General features: G+C 44.9%; 1 protein-coding gene across 1 annotated transcript; it reads right to left on the reverse strand.

The window, feature by feature from the left end:
• Window positions 1-9817: 9817 nt before the first annotated feature.
• On the reverse strand, window positions 9818-12299 carry irf2bp2b (interferon regulatory factor 2 binding protein 2b). Its single transcript, XM_075464129.1, has 2 exons — window positions 11297-12299; window positions 9818-10939 (listed from the first exon to the last, which is right to left on the reverse strand). The coding sequence occupies exons 1-2, from the start codon at window positions 12063-12065 to the stop codon at window positions 10176-10178; spliced, it is 1533 nt and encodes a 510-aa protein (XP_075320244.1). The 5' UTR covers window positions 12066-12299; the 3' UTR covers window positions 9818-10175.
• Window positions 12300-20394: the final 8095 nt, after the last annotated feature.

The raw sequence follows: 20394 nt of genomic DNA on the forward strand, positions 1-20394 counted from the left end.
CAGCGCAGCTTTGCCATTCAGCTCATTTTCCATCTGACACCAGAGAGAACAGACAGACTGAATGACATCTTCTATGGGCTGTTTGGGACAACAGGAGTAAGTCCTGGGAACAGACAGTAATATCATGCTTTGTTGAAGGATGTAGATCTGAAGGTAAGCTGGACCACTGGCATGATGAAGTATAAAGGAGGACAATGTATAGCTGTCCCCTGCTAGCATGCAGTTGCACCCTCTACGATTTAAAACAGTGATAAATGTGTCTCTCCCGCTCCAAAAAAGAAATACGTTGATAAAATACATAGTCAGTGTAGTGATCGATGCACATTATTGGTCAATATTTACCAAAAATTGCGTCTATTGGAACTATTGAGGCTTACATGAAGCACGTGACAGCCCTAGCGGCGACATCAGAGCGCGTCATAACTCTGTATTACTCTGAGTCTACCCTAAAACCCTGAAGCAAACACAGCATAGAAGCATGGGTGGGTTGTTTAGCTGCATTCTGATCACATGGCTGCAGAGGATTGTACAGCTAGCAACAAGCGCCACGTTTGAAATCTACCTCCTTTATATATGTAAATTCAAGGTTCTGATGATCTTTCAAGAAACTGTTATAAGTTGCATTTGCTCCTCTACAGCTTTAAATCAACCCCCTGTCCATTTCACTATGTAATCTTACTAGTAACTAGTTCTCCGCTGAAGTCAAGCAGTGTAGCTGTTCCTGAGGCGGTGGAATTTTTCATATACTTTATGTATACAGTATAAAAGTACAGTCAGTGGAACTATTAACTCCCAGACTTGGTGTAACAGATGTTTACAGCTATGTCAGTATGCCTGGAAGACAATAATGGCTTCTCTAACAGACTGGAAATAATCATTAGGAAAGCTGGCTCTGTACTGGGACAAAAACTTGAGTCACTGGAAACAGTGGTGGAGAGGAGGACACGGAAGAAGCTGTTAGCTATCATGGACAACAAACAGCACCCTCTCCACCACACAGTGGACAGACAGCGGAGCACCTTCTCACACAGACTGCTTCAGCTCCGCTGTCGAAGGGACAGATAAAGGAAATCTTTCCTGCCACATGCCATCACCCTGTACAATAATAGTTAATTGTCATTATGGTATCTCAATACCATAACTGCATATCTGCACAACTGCTGCACTTTGATGTACATATATTTTTATTTTTATTTTATTTTATTTTATTTTCCATCCATCCATCCATCCATTATCTTCCGCTGGTCCGGGGATCGGGTCGCGGGGGCAGCAGCTTGAGCAAAGAGACCCAGACGTCCCTGTCCCCGGCCACTTCCTCCAGCTCTTCTGGGGGGACCCTGAGGCGTTCCCAGGCCAGCCGAGAGACATAGTCTCTCCAACGTGTCCTGGGTCTTCCCCGGGGTCTCCTCCCAGTGGGACGGGCCCGGAACACCTCACCGGGGAGGCGTCCAGGAGGCATTCTCACCAGATGCCCGAGCCACCTCATCTGACTCCTCTCGATGCGGAGGAGCAGCGGTTCTACTCCGAGCCCCTCCCGGATGACCGAGCTTCTCACCCTATCTCTAAGGGAGAGCCCAGACACCCTGCGGAGGAAACTCATTTCGGCCGCTTGTATTCGCGATCTCGTTCTTTCGGTCACTACCCACAGCTCGTGACCATAGGTGAGGGTAGGAACATAGATTGACCGGTAAATCGAGAGCTTCGCCTTCTGGCTCAGCTCCTTCTTCACCACGACGGGCCGGTGCAGAGCCCGCATCACTGCAGACGCCGCACCAATCCGTCTGTCAATCTCCTGTTCCATTCGTCCCTCACTCGTGAACAAGACCCCGAGATACTTGAACTCCTCCACTTGGGGAAGGATCTCATTCCCGACCCGGAGAGAGCATTCCACCCTTTTCCGGCCGAGGACCATGGTCTCAGATTTGGAGGTGCTGATGGTCATCCCAGCCGCTTCACACTCGGCTGCGAACCGCTCCAGTGAGAGCTGAAGGTCACGGCCTGACGACGCCAACAGAACCAAATCGTCCGCAAAAAGCAGAGACCCGATTCTGAGGTCGCCAAACCGGACCCCCTCGACGCCCTGGCTGCGCCTAGAAATTCTGTCCATAAAAATTATGAACAGAATCGGTGACAAAGGGCAGCCCTGACGGAGTCCAACCCTCACAGGAAACATGTCCGACTTACTGCCGGCAATGCGGACCAGACTCTGACACCGGTCATACAGGGACCGAACAGCCCATATCAAGGAGTCCGGCACTCCATACTCCCGGAGCACCCCCCACAAGAGTCCCCGAGGGACACGGTCGAACGCCTTCTCCAAGTCCACAAAACACATGTAGACAGGTTGGGCGAACTCCCATGCTCCCTCCAGGATCCTGCGGAGGGTGAAGAGCTGGTCCACTGTTCCACGGCCAGGATGAAAACCACACTGCACCTCCTGAATCCGAGATTCGACTATCCGGCGGATCCTCCTCTCCAGTACCCCCGAAAAGACCTTACCAGGGAGGCTGAGGAGTGTGATCCCCCTATAGTTGGAACACACCCTCCGGTCCCCCTTTTTAAAGAGGGGGACCACCACCCCGATCTGCCAGTCCAGAGGCACTGCCCCCGATGTCCACGCGATGCTGCAGAGGCGTGTCAACCAAGACAGCCCCACAACATCCAGAGCCTTGAGGAACTCAGGACGGACCTCATCCACCCCCGGGGCCTTGCCACCGAGGAGTTTTTTGACCACCTCGGCAACCTCAGCCCCAGAAATGGGAGGTCCCACGTCCGAGCTCCCCAACTCTGCTTCCTCATCGGAAGGCGTGTCGGTAGGATTGAGGAGGCCCTCGAAGTACTCCCCCCACCGACTCACGACGTCCCTAGTTGAAGTCAGCAGAGCCCCGCCCTCACCATACACGGTGTTGACGGTGCACCGCTTCCCCCCCCTGAGCCGCCGGATGGTGGACCAGAATCTCCTCGAGGCCGTCCGGAAATCGTTCTCCATGGCCTCCCCGAACTCCTCCCAAGCCCGAGTTTTTGCCTCAGCAACCGCCGAGGCTGCGTTTTATTTTATTTTATTTTATTTCATTCTTATTCTTATTCTTATTCTTATTCTTATTCTTATTCTTATTTTATTTTATTTCTATTTTTACTGTCTGTACGCTGCTACTGCAAAACAATTTCCCAGCTGGGATGAATAAAGTAGTTCTATTCTATTCTATTCTATTCTAAAACAAGACATTCTGTCATTCAAAGACTGGTCAATTTTGCATTAATGTTCCACACACTTTATTCAGACATGAATGTGAAACTAACAAAAAGAACCACAGTAAGCAAGTTATTATCCATTTGCGGAAGACTTTTTCTAACATTATCATGTCAATATTATTCATATTTGCTGCCAAGTATGTGGTGGTTTTATAGCATAGCATTGGATGCAAGCAGCTGAATGAGTCACTTTTCTATATTCTAAAGTTTTACATTGTGAGTGTTATACTGATACAGCTTTAATTACACTATAGTAACAGTGTAGTTGTTATTAACTTGACAAATTTTTTTTTTTTAACTTCACCTAGGACACCATCTGTCTCTATCATCATTACTATGAGAAGACCCAATACCACATGAAAAGCTCTTAAGTCTTAAAAGAGTAGTTACTTTTTTGCCATCAATATTGGAAAAAAATGTATATATTCATATAAATTTAACAAACAAACAGCATTGTGTTAATAAAACAGAGTTGAATAGGAGAGTTAGAAAGTACTGGCGTGTGATAAAACAGAGATCAGAAACTGCAGCTACAACTCAAATGCTCACAGCTCAAACAGTTTTCTAGTGCTCCTTCGGCTCAAACTACATGAAAAAACAATTCACCCCTAAACCCTAAACGAGTATAACACTTATCATTCAATAAGGTTAAACATGCAGAATCTGATGTTTACAGGTGCTTTCATCCACTGGAAGTATGTTTTCGTTAACCACTGCATGCTTGTTATGCTAATATGGACTCTTATGGCCATATGAGATGATGTTGTGGGAAAAGTGTGACTCTGTTAGGACTTATTTTATACTTCACTCGATATGCTGTCCAATCTCCATAACAAATCATGCATCCCATTCATAAAAAAAAAAGGGCATCATGTCTGTGTTTTGCATTTAATAAGCTTATTGGATCATGCAGTAACTTTCATGATCTGAAGTTATCAAACCATACTATCAAAGATATAACATGCTTTTAAGAGTTTTAAATGTCTCCTTAGTGAAGAAAGTTTGATCAGTGACAATTTCTAATGTGCTATTGAAACATTTTTTTAACTGTCATGCTGCAGTCGGTTTCTAGAAAAACCCCTATGTGTTTTAATCAGAGCTGTAGTTGCTAGCAGCAATCATGAAGGTGTTAACAGCTGAGGTTTGTTGTTCCTGCTCTCTGTGTGTTTGCTGTTCTTCAGCCAATGAGTTCAAGACGTGTTTCCTCCAGCCCCAACCTGCATTTCAGTCAGGAAAGAGGGGGTAGGGGAGAGTTGAGCTTTGGGTGAGGGACAGCTGAACAAACAGAGGGAGCAGAGAGGGAGAGAGATGAACCAGAGGAGGGAGAAACCCTGAGTGTTTTTCTGAATATGCCATGTAATTTGAGCAAACCCATTAATCTCAGGCCACTGGCTCTTTGGGCCCTCTGGGTGTTGAATTTCAGTGGCAGATGAAAAGAAATGAGCTGGATGGGATGGAATCTGAAGCTGACCTCACGCCAAAGATGAACTGGCCTGAGAGAGAAAGAGCAAGATGTTGGAGTTCTGGATCTGGTTTGGATTGGCCATCTGATTGGCTGACAGACATCAAAAGGACCAGCAGACTGACGGCTTCCAGACATTTTAACCTATCTAAGGGGTTTCTGTTGTTCATTCAAAGGAATGTGAGAGAAGCAGCCGTCTTTTTTTCTTAAATAAAGACCAATAATACTGAAATTAAAGTACGTTTCTAGTTACAACAGCTCCTGAAGGGGTACCTCATGCTTTCCAATCTCAAAATGTAACATTAACAAATCTGCTAAGTTAGTAGGATCAAAGACGGTTTGATGTTGATTGAAGTAACAATAAAGGAAACTCAGAAGCAACACTTTGATATGAAGCTTCAGTTATTTGTGTTACTTACCAAAGTTTTTTCCAGTAATTCAGAACTTTGGCATCGGAATCTTGTCAATAATTACATAGAATCAAAAGTTGGACACGCTTACTTGAGAACGAATGCACATATCAAAATTACGCTTTGTATGGAAAACTTGACCATTTAGATTGACCATTCAAGGTTTTTGGGTTTTAATTATTCAGACAATAGTCTTGTACAGCTCCTTATGTTTTAAGAAGTACTGATGAAACTGACATAACATTTTTAGAAAATAAGGTGGACATTGGCTTAGAAAAATCTCAACTAAAACAAGGATGTAATCAAATTTTTAAAGGGTAGGCTATATCGAAGTGCAAGTGTTTAAGTGAAACAAATAAAAGAATAATGATTTAAGCATATTTTAACAACTGCAGATAAAATCTGAGCATAGGATATCCAATACCTCTTCCAAAAATATTCAATACAAGTTCAGTGTCAGAGTAGCATAAGCCTGTTCGGAGTGGACTGGTTATGTTTAGTTGAAGTTGGTGTGTTTGCCGTTTGAGGATCAGAGCTAAGGCACTTGCTTTTGTTTGTTTTTTAGTGGCATTTTTGTACATCCTCAAAAATGAATGCCTTTGCAAGCTGCAATATGGCGGTGGCCACTAGGGACAGTGTAGGGCCAAATTTGAATTTTTTTTTACATTTTTTGACAATTTTTCACATGAAGGGTCAAAGGGTCGACAGTGGTAAAAAAATTGGCTGGATGTTTTGAAGACAAGCTTTTTAAAAAACGTTTGCAACTATCTTTATGTAATATCTTACATGAAGATAGTTGCCACTGCACAGTGACTAATGTGCTTGCGAAAATTGTTGGTGAGATCAGTATCATTTTGGATACGTCCGTGCATGAAGAAAAATGTTGGAGAACTGGTAAAGGAATGGTGCAGATATTGTGTTTTTCCAGCTTGAGTCATCACCGTAACAAGCGTATGGGAGCATTTTGGCTTGCCTGTCAAATATAATGATGAAGGAAAGAGGTTGGTGGATAAAACCGTGACGGTGTGTAGGCACTGGACAGTGGAAACACATCATTTATACTGATGTGAGATAGTATGAGATAGTATCTCATAATTTCGACTTAGTATCCCATAATTATGAGATAGTATTTCTAAATTTATTTTTATTAAGTGGCGGAAACGGGCTTCCACAGTTCCGTGACTGATCCGAGAAACGATTCGTACCGTGAGTTTTTTTAACCGTTGCACCCCTAGTGACCAATTATGCCCATTATGGAGAAAGTTGTTTACATTATGGTGTGAATAAAAAGCAAGTATATTCCTGGCCCAAGATACATACAATGTAACTATTTTGAAAAGAGGACAGATATAAACAGAAAGAAATTGTCTTTACTCAAGAAATGGAGCCCTTACCCAGGGAGGCCTAGGTCATTGACTGCATATGTAGCCTCCTGGTGAAAATTAAGACTAATTCTGGAAGAATTACAAAGGAATAGTCTAATAAGTAGTTTCATTGAAAACTGCGTCTGAGAAGCAGTGCTAATAGATGAACAAACACACACACACACACAAACACACATAGCTGATGAGCAAAACAACCCATGAAAGCATACTGTGTCTAATAGATCAATAGAATCAGTTTGCCATAAGCTAATGTGAAAGCTTTTGACAATATTTTGCCAAAACAGAAATAGCAATCATCTAAACGACTGAAAACAACGTACTCTTCCTTGGTTCCTAAGAAATAAACATGCCAAGTTAGAAGCTGAGCGCATGAGCAGTTTTAGAGAAACACAAAGAAGACGCACGGACGTACCACAAACACGACACAAAACAAAAAATCTTCTGCTTAAATTTGTCATATAGCTAGCACTGCAGTTTTGTGACCCTGTTGTTGAGTCTGATTCTTGCAACAATCCATTTTAGCTTGAATTTGGTAGCACATCAAAAGGATAGAATAAATGAATCAATCAGTCATTTCTTATGTAAAATAACAAACTTGACCATTAAAACAGATTCTGTTAGGGGTAAGTAGGGTGCATGCTTAAATAGCTTGCATAGTTTGGATTGCATAGTTTGCACCTGTTTGTCAAAGCTTGAGCAATGCTGCCCTTCGACCTGCAGAAGTTGAGTCAGAGCCTGGAGGTCAACATGCAGTCAATGGAACACATTAGATTCAGAATGAATACTGTACATTCATTAAAGTACTGGATTATCATTTTCAATTAATGGCTCTTCACTTGACCTCCTTTTCAGTTACGTTGTACATTTACTAGATTTACAAGATTCAAAGCAAAACATAGTGCTCCTTACTTTTATTCACCTTGTAAGATTAACTGTAATACCAGAAGTTAAATGCCTCTAAAGAACTGATATCTAAACACTTTAAGTAACTCCAAAAACTGACTTATGGAATCTTTTGTAGGATTTATCGGGTTGCTTAAGCTTTTCTCCATCAACACGTCTACGTTTACAAGAACTATTTATGCTGATTACACAGAAACATAAGAGGAAATTCATCAGTGAAAAAGAGCATTGCATAACTAAACCCACAGCTGACCCATTAGTCTGTTGACCTGAATTGATTTAATTTCACTAGAAGCCCGGCACAGCAAGAGACCCCACGAAGCTGCTGAAGTCAAATATTTTTTACCGGGCTGTTCATGTTTCAAATGAACACTTAGTTTGAATTTGGTTTGGATCTCCAACTAAAACGTAATTTGACTAATATCCGAATATTACTGAGGTCTTTCAAAATTCTGAAGCCAAAACTGAAAAGACACTCAAGTAACATTGAATTGCAGTAAAATCTCCAGCCTGCGAGGCTGACGGCAGTGCTCCAGTCAAGATTTTGCTTCAACAAAGAGCGAACCTTTGCACTTCAGTGCCAGCAAACTGTAAACAGAGGGTCTGTGCAGGAAAAGCAGCCAGGGAACAGGGAAAGGGTTAATATTATTTTTCCTTTGAATGGCGGCTGGAAGCAACAGGGGCCAGCATAAACACACACAGGCGCCCATTCATCCGCTCTCTGTGATCAGCCAAGAACAGTAGAAGGCGTGTTACTGCAGCAGAGAGGGGGGAGGAGACAGAAAAGGAAAAGGGGAGGGAGGGAGGGAGGGAGGACAGTGACTCAGGAATTCCACTGACCACGTGACCCCTGTGCAAGGCATTTATAACACCCACTCTCAGACAGACAGGGGCCCCTCCTTACTCCTTGTTATTTTTCTTCCTGAAGTCAAAACCAAGCAAATGTGACAAAGGCAATAGCCTCGTGCAGCACATATGCTCAAAATTTGAAAGAATTTAACTTAAGCTAGGAAGGGGCCAAAAAAAGCAAGCTTGGAGGAAAAAAAAAAAAAGTAGAGAGAAATAAAATCTGTGTGATGAAGTAGTTTTGTTAAAGAGCAGAACCCGTCTCTGGCACCGTTACAGTGTGGCAGACTTAAGGGCCGTGTATACTCTCGCAGCAGTGTGTCGCAGTGAGCTTGTCGCAGACACGATGCAGTTATTTTTGATTTATGCCTACTTTTGAAGCGCTGTCTGCGCTATGTTAATCCCACGCCACAACGCAAGAGGGACAATCACGAACAAGCTAGGATTGTGGGTGTTACGGTTACGGAGGTCACTCAACAACAATGGCGACTGGACGAATGCGCACTTTGATTGAGATGCAGCTGATCGATCTAGAAATAGAAGAAATATTGCTACTACTGGAGCTGGCAGAGAGGCGAAAGAATCGTCACGGTTAGCGTCACCATTAGCCGGTTAGCAAACCGGAAATACGCATAGTGTAGAGCGGATGTAAAGTTGACCAATCAGAGGCCTCCTTTCTCTCCTCCCTGCGGCGATGTCTGCGGCACTGTCTGCGGTGAGTTACAATTTTGGGGAGGTGCACCAGAGTGTCTGCGTAAGGGGCGGGGGCATGTCTGCGTTAACTGCGACACACACGCAGACGACCTGGTTTCCGACCATAAATCAGCCTTTATGTGCAAAACCAGTAGGAAATGTGCTGCTTATTCAGCTCTAGTCTTGATAGTCCTCCAGAAGACTACTCATGACCTCAAATCTCCAGCATGTTTTCACTGGAATCAAGGTGCAGGTTCATTAAGCAACAAGCCTAATCTGCTGCCAGGACTTGTTCCTGTGGCTGATTATGTGACGTGGGGGACTGCGAGTAAGCAACACCAAGAAAAAATAAAAAAAATAAAAACCTAGATCCAGACAGTGAAGTCAGGTAGCAGAAAATAGTTTAGTTTGTTTATGGCAAAACAATCTCCTCACTAGGTGTCAATTTGATCTAACGAATATAGCGTTTACACAGAGCGCTATTTTTAGGCTCTCCTTATCACTCAGCACAGGACACGAGGACTGTGATGGGTGGCCTCAGCCTGCCCCTCGTGTGATTTACTGTACACAATGTTTATGCAACAGACTGCTCCTCCAACCTTCACCCCTCCCACTTCCATCTAGCTCTCAGTGCCTCTCTCTTTGACTTTTCCCTTCCACCAGCTCCTTTCTGGAAGCCTGTTTGTTCCTGTTGGAAGGGATTGCATCATGGCTGTTTCACAATCAGGTCAGGGCTCTCCAAGCAGCTCCTGGCTCGCTGAGTGCAGAACATAAGCAAACCGGAGACACTTGAGGTATTATTACAAGAACTAAACTGTATTTGGCTTTTTTTTTTTTTTTCGTAAACAAGTGCATACATGTACAGCTAGAAGCATATTTATAGTTTATTTTCCATTAATATTTTTTTAGCCAAGTGCTCAAATGAATCACATTCTATGTTGGACAGGTAGTGCCTTCAGACCTAAAGTACATAGATGAACAAAAACAATTGTGGTGGGAAAGAGTACATACCTTTTTACCTTCAAAATATAGAAACACAATATACTGAAAAAGAATGATCAAAAAATTATACAGCCATGTTTACAAAGTATACACTTCCCTTGTGTCCAATATTTACATGTCGATCAGTTTCACTGGAGCTCGCCAGGTGATTGGTGTTACTTTATGTCTTGCAGTTGTTGTTTAAGAGGACAAAAGCTAAAGAAAAAGAGCTGGTCAGCATTTTCAAGGGTCCCTCTCCTTTTTCACCTTTATGTCTCCAGCCAAGATGGTGGCTATTTCCCCCTGCATGAAGGCCCAGGGCACATTGGAGCCGACCAGCGGGCATCGCTCGCCACTGGGGCAGTACACCTCACCGGTGGCACCCTGCTGCTTGATGCTCTCCCGGGAGCAGGGAAAGCAGAACTTGTGGGAGGGCACCGAAGGGCACTGTACGAAGTGAGTGTCCTCCAGCCGCTCATGGCACAGAGTGCAGCACAGCGGCACGCTGCCAGGCGGCACGGAAGAGTCTGGAATGCTCTGAGATGGTGGTGGCACATGTGGGTCCATGCCGCTGGTCACATGCAGGGCAGAAGAGTTGGAGCTTACGGGCCCCTCCCTCTGTGCCAGTCTCCTCTGAGAGGCCGAGGAGGGAGACAAGGGGCTGCCACTGTTCCGCCGTGCGCCTGCCGTGGTGGAGTGTACCTGGCTTCCATCCTTAGGTGAACCTGTGCTTCCTGCATTGTCAGTGGCGTGAATGAGTGCCGCCATGGGGGACTGGCCATTCTGTGCTGTGGCAGCTTCAGGGGGTGTGGTGCGGGAGTGAGGGGATATGGTGGAAGGAGGAGCCACTGAAAAACCTGGCAAAGAAGATGGGGGCATTTTCAAGACCTCAGAAGGTGATGGGAGCCACGGCTGGCCCTCGCTGCCGTTCATCTTGGGGGCACTGCCCTCACCATCTGGCTCCGGGGAGGCCTTCCTCTTTACGGGGCGAGTGTGCTTCCCCCTGTCTGTAAAAGAGGAAGACGGGGGAAGGAAGGGTTAACAATCAGAAAACAATACACATAAACGAGGTATCATGCTGTGCTAAAAAGAAACAAACACAGGAAATTTCACAGCACACATGGTGAAAGCTGCCATTATTCCGCTGCTGTCTTCCGTGTGCAGAAAGGTGGAGGGGTTCAGAACAGCAGCGTGCCATTACCAAGCATGTACATGCAAACCCATGGGGGCATCGTGTCTAACAGCCCCTGCTTCTAAATTTCCGCGCTGTTAAGGCCATGTTTCAATGTATCTATTGATTCCATACACTCCAGTTCTGGGACATAAGATAAATGGTCTTGTTTTTTTTTGTTTGTTTTTTTTACCTGTTTTTGAGGAAGTGGCACTCGCCTCATATGCGAGCACCCGCTGCATGGCGGCGTGGTCCTTTTTAAACCTGCTGTCGAACGTGTACCGCGCCATGAAGTCCCTGTCTGTTTTCCCTTTGCCTATCCAGTCCTTGTGGCTGTCTGACATGTCCGACAGGCTGTCCGGCCTGTGTTTATCTTTCAGCTCCTCTGAACGCTTCCCGTGCTCCCCAGGACCAGGCACAGTCAGAGCGCCGGACAAACCCATCTGACCCGGGCGACCATTGAGCGGATGAACGGTTGATATGCCGCCGTTCACCAAAGGCACTAGATTGGGAGGAACTGTACTATTCCTGCGGGGGTTGGGGCTTTGGCGGTTGAGCTCCGGAGGCTCGTCGGGCTTTGGAAATCCGTTCGGCAAGGGGAGCCCGTTCGCCTGCCTACCCGCCTGGTACTCCGGACCTAAGCGGGGTGGCCGGTCAGACAGCGGATAGCGGTCCAGAGACTGCGGCGGACGGGAGCCCGGATCCCCGGCCGAGTGGTTCATCTCCTTCCCGGCGTGTTGGGGCTTCCCCGGGCCTGGAGAGCGGCCCTCCTGAAAGCCGTGTGCTCTCTTCAGGTGACGCGCAGTCTCGATTACAAATTCAATCCGATCGGCACCCTCGTAGTTGACACATCCACGGCAAACAGGTTCGGTAAAATCCCAAATCATTGCCCATGGCATGCGGGGTAAATCGCACAAATAGCAGGACTGCCTTCTGGAGGCAGCGACTGCCGCGGAGGACATGTTGTGACTCCGAAGCGAGTACAAAACAATCCAAAATGTCCGTCGGTTTGTTTACGTCGCTGTAAGGAAGAAATAACCGAAACTCAAAATACGATATTTCCTCCTCAGAAAACAGCAGAGTTGCACCAACTGGAGACCATCTTAGCAGTGTCCGTTGCGTCGGCGCGCCTCCGTCTGAGCTCGTGCTTACAACTCGAATCTAGCTCTCGATGTGGGACCGTGACGTCAGCGTTTATACTCTGGGGTTGTATTTACTGGATTCTTCGACGACCCTTCGGGCGCATGCTCAACGTCGCTCCTTCTTTATCTGGAGAGCTCACGTTCAAAGATCGTGTGAATACCTACAGAGTTATCACTCCGATGCTGTTTCATTGGTATCACAATAGAACAATTAAGCTTGCGATCAGCCTGCCTTCATTTATAGAAGGCACCACTTTCAGCAAGGATTAGAAACACATGTACAATAAATTAAATAATAAATCAAATACAAAATTGAAAAGAATAGATGAGTAACGGTAGAAAAAAAAATAATTTTAAGTCACACATCTAATGAAGTGATGGTGGTACAGTGTGTGATTGAAATAGAAAATGATAAAGATTGATGTACCACCAAGGTAGAGTAAATTCTAAGGTTTTTTGGAAAGTAAAGAGACCGTAATATTACAACAAGGGAGATCAAGATGAAGATCAATTGTAATATTATTGATATAAATGTGAATGATCGCGTTTTCATGCAAATATTCTTTACCTTAGTATTGAAAAATGTCTTTGTGTGGTTCAAATAGGATCCCTCAAATTGGAGGAGTGGGTACTCGTCCTTTGTATACTATCATCCCCACCCCCACCCCCTAAACCCTGTGACGTGTACCTCAGGTGGGACCATGCAGTGACTCCACATATGAAATGACCACATGCTTTATTTAGGAGGACATGATTTTCCTTGCCTTTGGTTAGTTAAACCTCATTTTCATTATAATAGAAAATAATGTTTTTTCCAACGTGCCAAATAATTTTACAACATCAACTCGCTGCCAAATCGAGGCAACAAGTGTTGAAACTGCCATGCCCGTGGGCTCAGTCTGACTGCTGCATGGCCTGATGAATGTTATTGCATTCCAGTCTGTGCTAGACGATCCTGACGTCACTGGCCGAACAGCCAATCCCAAAATTTAGTTTTTGTTACCAGGTGAATGTACTGCTGCATTCAAAAGCAACTGGGAAAGTGGAATTTCAGCTTGTCGATCACAAAAGTCGGATTTCCTAATTGGTAACACAAATTTAATCACTTTGATTTTCAAAAAAGGCAGCTCACAAAGAGAAGGCAAAAATCTTTCTTCTGTTGGTTGTGATCAATTACAACATGACATACATACAGCAAAAATATAAAATGCAACCCAAACTGCTTTACAGAACAAAATAATCATGTTATGAAGACATAAAATAGGTTACAAGAGATTAACAACACTCGTAAAAATCTATTTGCAACAGCAAATCTTTCTTGAATTTCCTTCGGCATCAATAAAGTATCTATCTATCTATCTATCTATCTATCTATCTATCTATCAAAATCATAATTAAAAACATTAATAACAGCAAGAATCAAAATGCAAACACTAGGGAAAAGCAACAAAAAAAAAGAGTTTTTAAAGCTTTTAGCTTTGTCCTGAGAGGAGAAAGGGAGTTTGAATCCCAAACCCAAACTGGGAGCTGGTTCCACAAGAGAGAACCTTAAAAACCTTAAGTGATTAGAGTGGGGTAGGTGTCTTAGCTTGACTAAAATCAGGCTGACTGTGGATGACACTTGTCTGCAAAGTACACAAAACACAATGAAGACATGAAGGAACACTCCACTGACGTACATTAGTTTGAAAGTTTTACTAAGGATTAGATTAAAAAAAACAACTAAAACAACCATGCCAACACAATAGTCATTACACAGCTAACTAAAGTTTCCAAATGTCAACTCAAGCCCCCAAAAAAGACTCAAAATTCCCAAAGATTTGAAGAGGAAATGCTGTGGATGTCAGGCAGGAGCAAGACAGAGAAACAGGTAGAGGAAGTGCAGGTCTGGTCTGTGTGTGTGTGTGTGTGTGTGTGTGTGTGTGTGTGTGTGTGTGTGTGTGTGTGTGTGCATGAACATGCAATACACATGGCACAGATCCCACATGATAACCGTGCTTAATTATTTTTTATTTATTTTTATTTTTTTTACCCCTTGTCCTGTCCAGCATTATGGCAGCAGAATTGTAATCTGAATACCGTTTATGCCAAACACATTTGCTATGCCAAGGGAAGCTTTATGAATGTAAAGCTCCCCTTGATGCCCATCAACTCCTTATTTATTTATTTATTTATTTATGTTTGTTACAATACTTAACATGTGATAGTGCCGAACCGGACCGGGGGACAGAGAGAGAGGGAGAGTGAAGAAGAGAAGAAAAAAAAGAACAGAAATATGAAGAGACAAAAACAATGAAAAATCAGACAACCAGCTGCTACACCTGTAAAAACAAAACTGAAGACAATCTACGGCTTTTGTGGGGAATCCAGCCTTAGAGCCACCAGGAGCACATGTGGGCAGCGAAGCAGAGAACAAACACACAAACAAACAAACAAAAAAAGCACAAGCAGCAGCAATCACATGTAATATAACTGTGGATACAGATTACCTTAAACCACAGGACAGCACAACAACTGCTTAGCGAGCATGCTACTGGGCTACTGGGCTAGAGGCCCCGCTCAACACCCGAGAGGGCCAGGCGCCCCAGACAGCCAAGCACAGTGGGACAGCGCATGCCCCAGTGCCCCTGGGCAAGCGCCCCGGGAGTCAAGACGTGCCCACAGGTGGGTGAAGCCGCGAGCAGCGGGGAGAGGCAATGCCCACCCCCCATCAGGAACAGCACAAGCAGGCCAGAGGACAGCAAGACCCAGACCCAGACCCAGTCACTCCATAAATCATATAAGAAAAAAAATTGAATAAAATTGAAAAAATAAATAAATAAATACATAATAACACCAGGCAATGCCCCCCCAGCACCCACCCAACCGCCCAGAGTGGCGGGACAGCAACCCACCACCCCCATTATGTGATAAAGCTAATCAGCGGGGACCAGAGAGAATGAAATTCAGCCAGTTGATGTTTTGAGGAGGAAGACATTGTTTCCATGCTAATAATAATCTAAACTGGTTAATACACAGATTGTTCTTTGCTTTCCAGTTCATGAGAATAGTTTTCTTTGCGATACATAGCACTGTGAGGACCATGTGTGCTGAGTTAATTTCCATGTTGATGTCTTCTAATAGAAATAGAATAGAAATAGAAATAGAATAGAAAAATACTTTATTCATCCCCCAATGGGGAAAAATTCAAATGAGTCAAGTAGCTCAAAATATATATAAATATTTACAATGATTGTATATTAACAACAACAACAATAATAACAATACTAATAAAAATACTACTACTACTACTAATAATAATAAATGACTAAATCAATCAATCAATCAATCAATTTGAGAAGAACTCAGCAGTCACTGTTAAAAAGCCTTATGGCTGTAGGAACAAAGGACCTCCTGAACCTCGGTCCTGCAGCGCAGAGAGACGAGAGCTGCTCCTCTATCCTGCCAGGATGCTGTGGAGAGGATGTTTATCATTCTCCAAAACAGAATACAATTTCCTCCTCATCCGTTTTACCACCACAGCACTGAGGGGTCCAGCCTTCTGCTTACAACAGAACCAGCCTTTTTTACCAGTTTGTCCAGGCGCCTACAGTTTTTGTCTGTCCTGCAACTCCCCCAGCAGACAACAGCATAGAACAGTGCACTCTCAATGATAGTGTGATAAAACATGCACATCATATCACTGCAGACGTTGAATGGCCCGAGGTCTGAACAGTCTCTATCTCCCCTCCATCAATGCAGACTGACTGGCATGGAGTTTTAGATCTCCTGAAGTCCACCACCAGCTCTTTGGTCTTGGTAGTGTTCAGTAGTGAACAGTTTTTTTTGGTCCAGCCATAGAAGGACTCCACAAGGTCCCTGTACTCCTTTTCCGGTCCACCGCGCACACATGCCACAACAGCCGTATCATCAGAAAACTTCTGTATGTGGCAGGACTCTGAGTTGTACCTGAAGTCTGATGTGTACAGGGTGAAAAGAAAAGGAGCCAAAACAGTATCCTGCGGAGCCCCAGTACTGCATTCCAGTGTTCCAGAAACACATCTTCCCATCCTGGTCTATAGTCATTCAGCTCCACCGGTTTCCCTAATGTGAGCACTGGTATGAGACAAGAAGTTTTCCACAGCACCGGGACTTTTTCCATCTGAATGCTCACATTGAAAAGCCTGAAGAGGGACTGCTAGTTGACCAGCACAGTCCCTCAGAAGCCTTGGACAGACTCCATCTGGGCCTACAGCCCTCCCTGACTTAAGTCTCCTGAGCTCAGCTCCAACCTCCTCTATAGTTAGACACAGAGGTGGTAGCGGAGGGATGGCGACAGGAGTGATGTTGCTAAAAAATCATAGAGATGGGGGTGGGGGTGCAACTGGACAGAGGAGGGCTAGTGGTGGGAGTTGCTGCAGAGCTGGAGGTGCAGCTGGACTGAGGAGGCCGGGCGTTGGAAGCAGCCACAGATGTGAATGTGCAGCTGGGCTCAGGAGACCTGGAGGTGGTAGCTGCCACAGATGTGGAGATGCAGCTGTGCTCAGGATGCCTGCAGGTAGAAGATGCCTGGAGGTGGATGTGCAGTTGGGCTCAGGAGGCCTGGTGGATGAAGATGCCGCAGAGGTGGATGTGCAGTTGGGCTCAGGAGGCCTGGTGGTAGAAGATGCCGCAGAGGTTGATGTGCAGTTGGGCTCAGGATGCCTGGTGGTAGAAGATGCCGCAGAGGTGGATGTGCAGTTGGGCTCAGGAGGCCTGGTGGTAGAAGATGCCGCAGAGGTTGATGTGCAGTTGGGCTCAGGATGCCTGGTGGTGGAAGCTGCGGCAGAGGTAGAGGTGTAGCTTGGCTGAGGAGACCTGGCGGTGGAAGCTGCCGCAGAGGTGGAGGTACAGCTGTAGAGAAGAAGCCTGTTGGTGACAGTTGCTGCAAAGGTGGAGGTGCAGTCAGGCAGAGGAGGAGGCTTGGCTATGCGGGTTGCCATTGAGGTGGAAGTACAGCTGGGCAGTGGAAGGAGTATAGAGGAAGCAGCTGTAGTGGTGGGGATGGAGGAGCAGCAGCAGAGGTGGAAAAAGCCACACTATCAAACCTGTTGTAATGTTGGTTGAAATTATTGGCTCTGTCCACATCACCTTCCACAGACTGAGAGTTCTTCAGTCTGTATCCAGTGATGGTCCTCGTGCCCCTCCACGCCTCCTAAGTGTTATTGTTCTCCAGCTGTCTCTCTACCTTTTTCTTGTACTCCACCTTTGCTCGATGTAGTGTCTTTTTAAGCTCCTTTTGTATATTCCTCCGCCTTTCTCCATCCCCATTCTGGAGCGCCCTCTTTTTCTGGTTCCGGAGGTCTTTCATGTCACCGGTGATCCATGGTTTATTATTTGGATAGCACCTTACAGTCCTCACTGGAATCATAGTGTACCTTCAGAAGTTAATGTAGTCTGTGATGGTGCTGACCCTTCTGTCCATGTCAATGTCTATTTCTTCTTCTTCCAGCAGTACAGCCCAGTCTGTGACATCAAAGCAGTCTCTCAATGCATCACTAGCCTCTGGTGACCACTTCCTGAAAGATCTGGTAGTAACAGGAAGTATTTGTACACATGGTCTGTATGTAGGTTGTAGATAGACCATGCTGTGATCAGATCTACCCAGTGGTGGAAGAGACACTGCCCTGTAAGCCTCCTTCCCATTAGCATAGAACAGATCTAATGTCTTTTATCCTCGTGTTGGACAGTCCACATACTGTACAAAGCCAGTCAGGCAGGGGGCCAGAGAGACGTGGTTGAAATCCCCTGTTATTGCAATGAATGCCTCAGGATGCTGGGTCTGTATCCTAGCAACGGCGTCATGGATGACTTCACACGCCGTTGTAGGTTCCGACCTCTCTCTGCAGTAACTTTGCCAAGTTGGTTTTTGCTGAATTGACCTCCTCCATACATTTCTAAGCTGATCTGGGGACATGGCTCTCTGTGGCAGAAGGCACACGCACGCTTCCTTAAAAATCATTACCCTACTGTCACTGGGATATTTTGCCAATACTACCAAAAAAAGGATTACTCTAATTAAAGTGTGAGCTGTGCTTGAACTATTTGGAGTAAATGCTTCAGTTTGGTTCTTTTTTAATGAAATGGATCACAGTAAGTGTAACTGAGTAAGAGATTTACACACATAGATAATTTTTACATCCATCTGATTAGACCATGGCCTGCTGCCTAACTATCTCAGTCCAAATTACACAACACTGTAAAAAAAAACTAAAAAAAACTGTTTTCTTGTACATGTGTTAATTTGCCATTTGGAGGGGCTCTTAGCAAACACAACTGCAATTTCAAACCTTTGTATGCTGTGTAAAATGTAAATAAAAAGAGTACGATAATTCACAAATATCATAAACCAATAATTTAGTCACAATAGAATACACCAAATATAGAAAGTGAGACATTATTTAATTAAAGAGTATTATAACACTGGCAAGAGGTAAGTAAAGGTGATTTATTTACAAATATGAATAAAAAGAGCACAATGACAGCTCCAGTTCTTAGTGGAGCAATAGTTTTCCAGTGGCAGGTCTGTGGCGCTGTGAGGGAGAGGTAAAGGCTCTAGCATGGTTCCCGCGTCTGCTAGCACGAATGGTGTTGATGACGTCACGATTTCGTGCCGGCTATATATAGTGGCGCAAGTCGATGCGCCAGTAGTTGCAATTTTCTCCGTCACAGAGGTGTCGCTGCTACGTGAAGGTTACCGTTACTCTACAACCAGAAAGAAAGAAGAAAACAATGCCACTGTCCAGAGCAGGAACACTGTCATCAATGATACTGCTGAAGTATCTGGATAATTTAGATTTTTTAATTCAGTTAAAAGAGGTGAAGGTCCCCTGCATCACCACTTCGAGTCTCTGCCCTCTTCTTTGCCTTCACGTATCTGTCCCGTAGCTTCTTCCACACATTCTTACAGAACTCTCCCTCTTTCCCCAAAGTTCTGCCAATCTCTGTCCACGAGTTTTGGGAGTTTACGTGGTCCCTGTGCTGTTTCACTGTTCAACTTGTACAGGTGCCTGTACAAACGCACCTCCTGACTGAGCCTGGTCTCAAATTGGTCCATACAGTTTGTCGTTCTCGGCGCAGCCAAGTTACAAAAATCGACTGGTGCACGACAACGCGATGCGCCGTCTTTTCAAGGCAAGCGCCAGTCCTGAAACGTCATTTTGAAGTCACGGGCCGCCAGCACCGTGAACGATGCGTCAACTGTAAATCCACCTTTAGAGGTTAGATGTGGTTTGCGAAAACTTGATTCTTTGATTGTTGACAAAGTGCTATACTGACTGAGGTGACAAAACTTGGATTGACTTCCCTGTGGTTGTCCTGTGGCTGACAACTGGTAGATAATATAGAGTGGCTTGTCCTGCTACTTAAAGCTGGTGTCCTGTAACTATTTTCTCAAGGTCTCTCTATGAACCAGATAGTTTTAAAAGAGCCTCTTAACATAAATACACTTGACAAGAATCTCAACGTCACTGAAGGTTTGATCAGTGTCCCCACTGAAATTATTAGATGGACTATTACCTAGATCAGTTTCTTGTATTTGTACTTGTCTCACCTTCTCAATTTCCCATGTCAAGATGGCGACAACACAGGATGTTGGAAGGGTGGTCTCCGTTTCAGGTGAGTCTGCAGTGGAGATTTGGCAAGATAGTGCATCTGGCTTTACATTTCATGAGCCTGTATGGTAGGAAATCGGGAAGTCAAACCTGCCGGGACATTAGACACTTGTCTGATTGGAGACACAAAAAATTCTTGTGGTCAGTCCAGATATGAACGGTGATGTTTGTGAAAGAACCGCCCCAACTCCCAGATCTGATGAGTCAATTCCTTCAATAAATTGTTTGGATGGGTCTGCCAGGAATAATATTTGAGGGGACACATAAGACAAATTCAATGAAGGCTGCCTCGGCTTCTTTGGACCACTGGAAAACTATGAAGGTGGAGGTCAACTTGGTGAGGGAAGTCATGATGGTGCTGTAACCCTTGATTAAACGCCGGTACAAATGAGCAATGAGAGGGGGTCCTCTGCTGGATGAAGGTGTGGTCCTTGGGCCTGCTGTCAGCCGAGCCCTGGCCCGTTCCCCCTGATTCCCTGGCTCATACGCTCCATGGCTGTGGGGGCTCTGCCTGATCG

The sequence above is a fragment of the Odontesthes bonariensis genome, chromosome 4, assembly GCF_027942865.1.
Source record: "Odontesthes bonariensis isolate fOdoBon6 chromosome 4, fOdoBon6.hap1, whole genome shotgun sequence".
Classification (NCBI taxonomy): Eukaryota; Metazoa; Chordata; class Actinopteri; order Atheriniformes; family Atherinopsidae; genus Odontesthes; species Odontesthes bonariensis.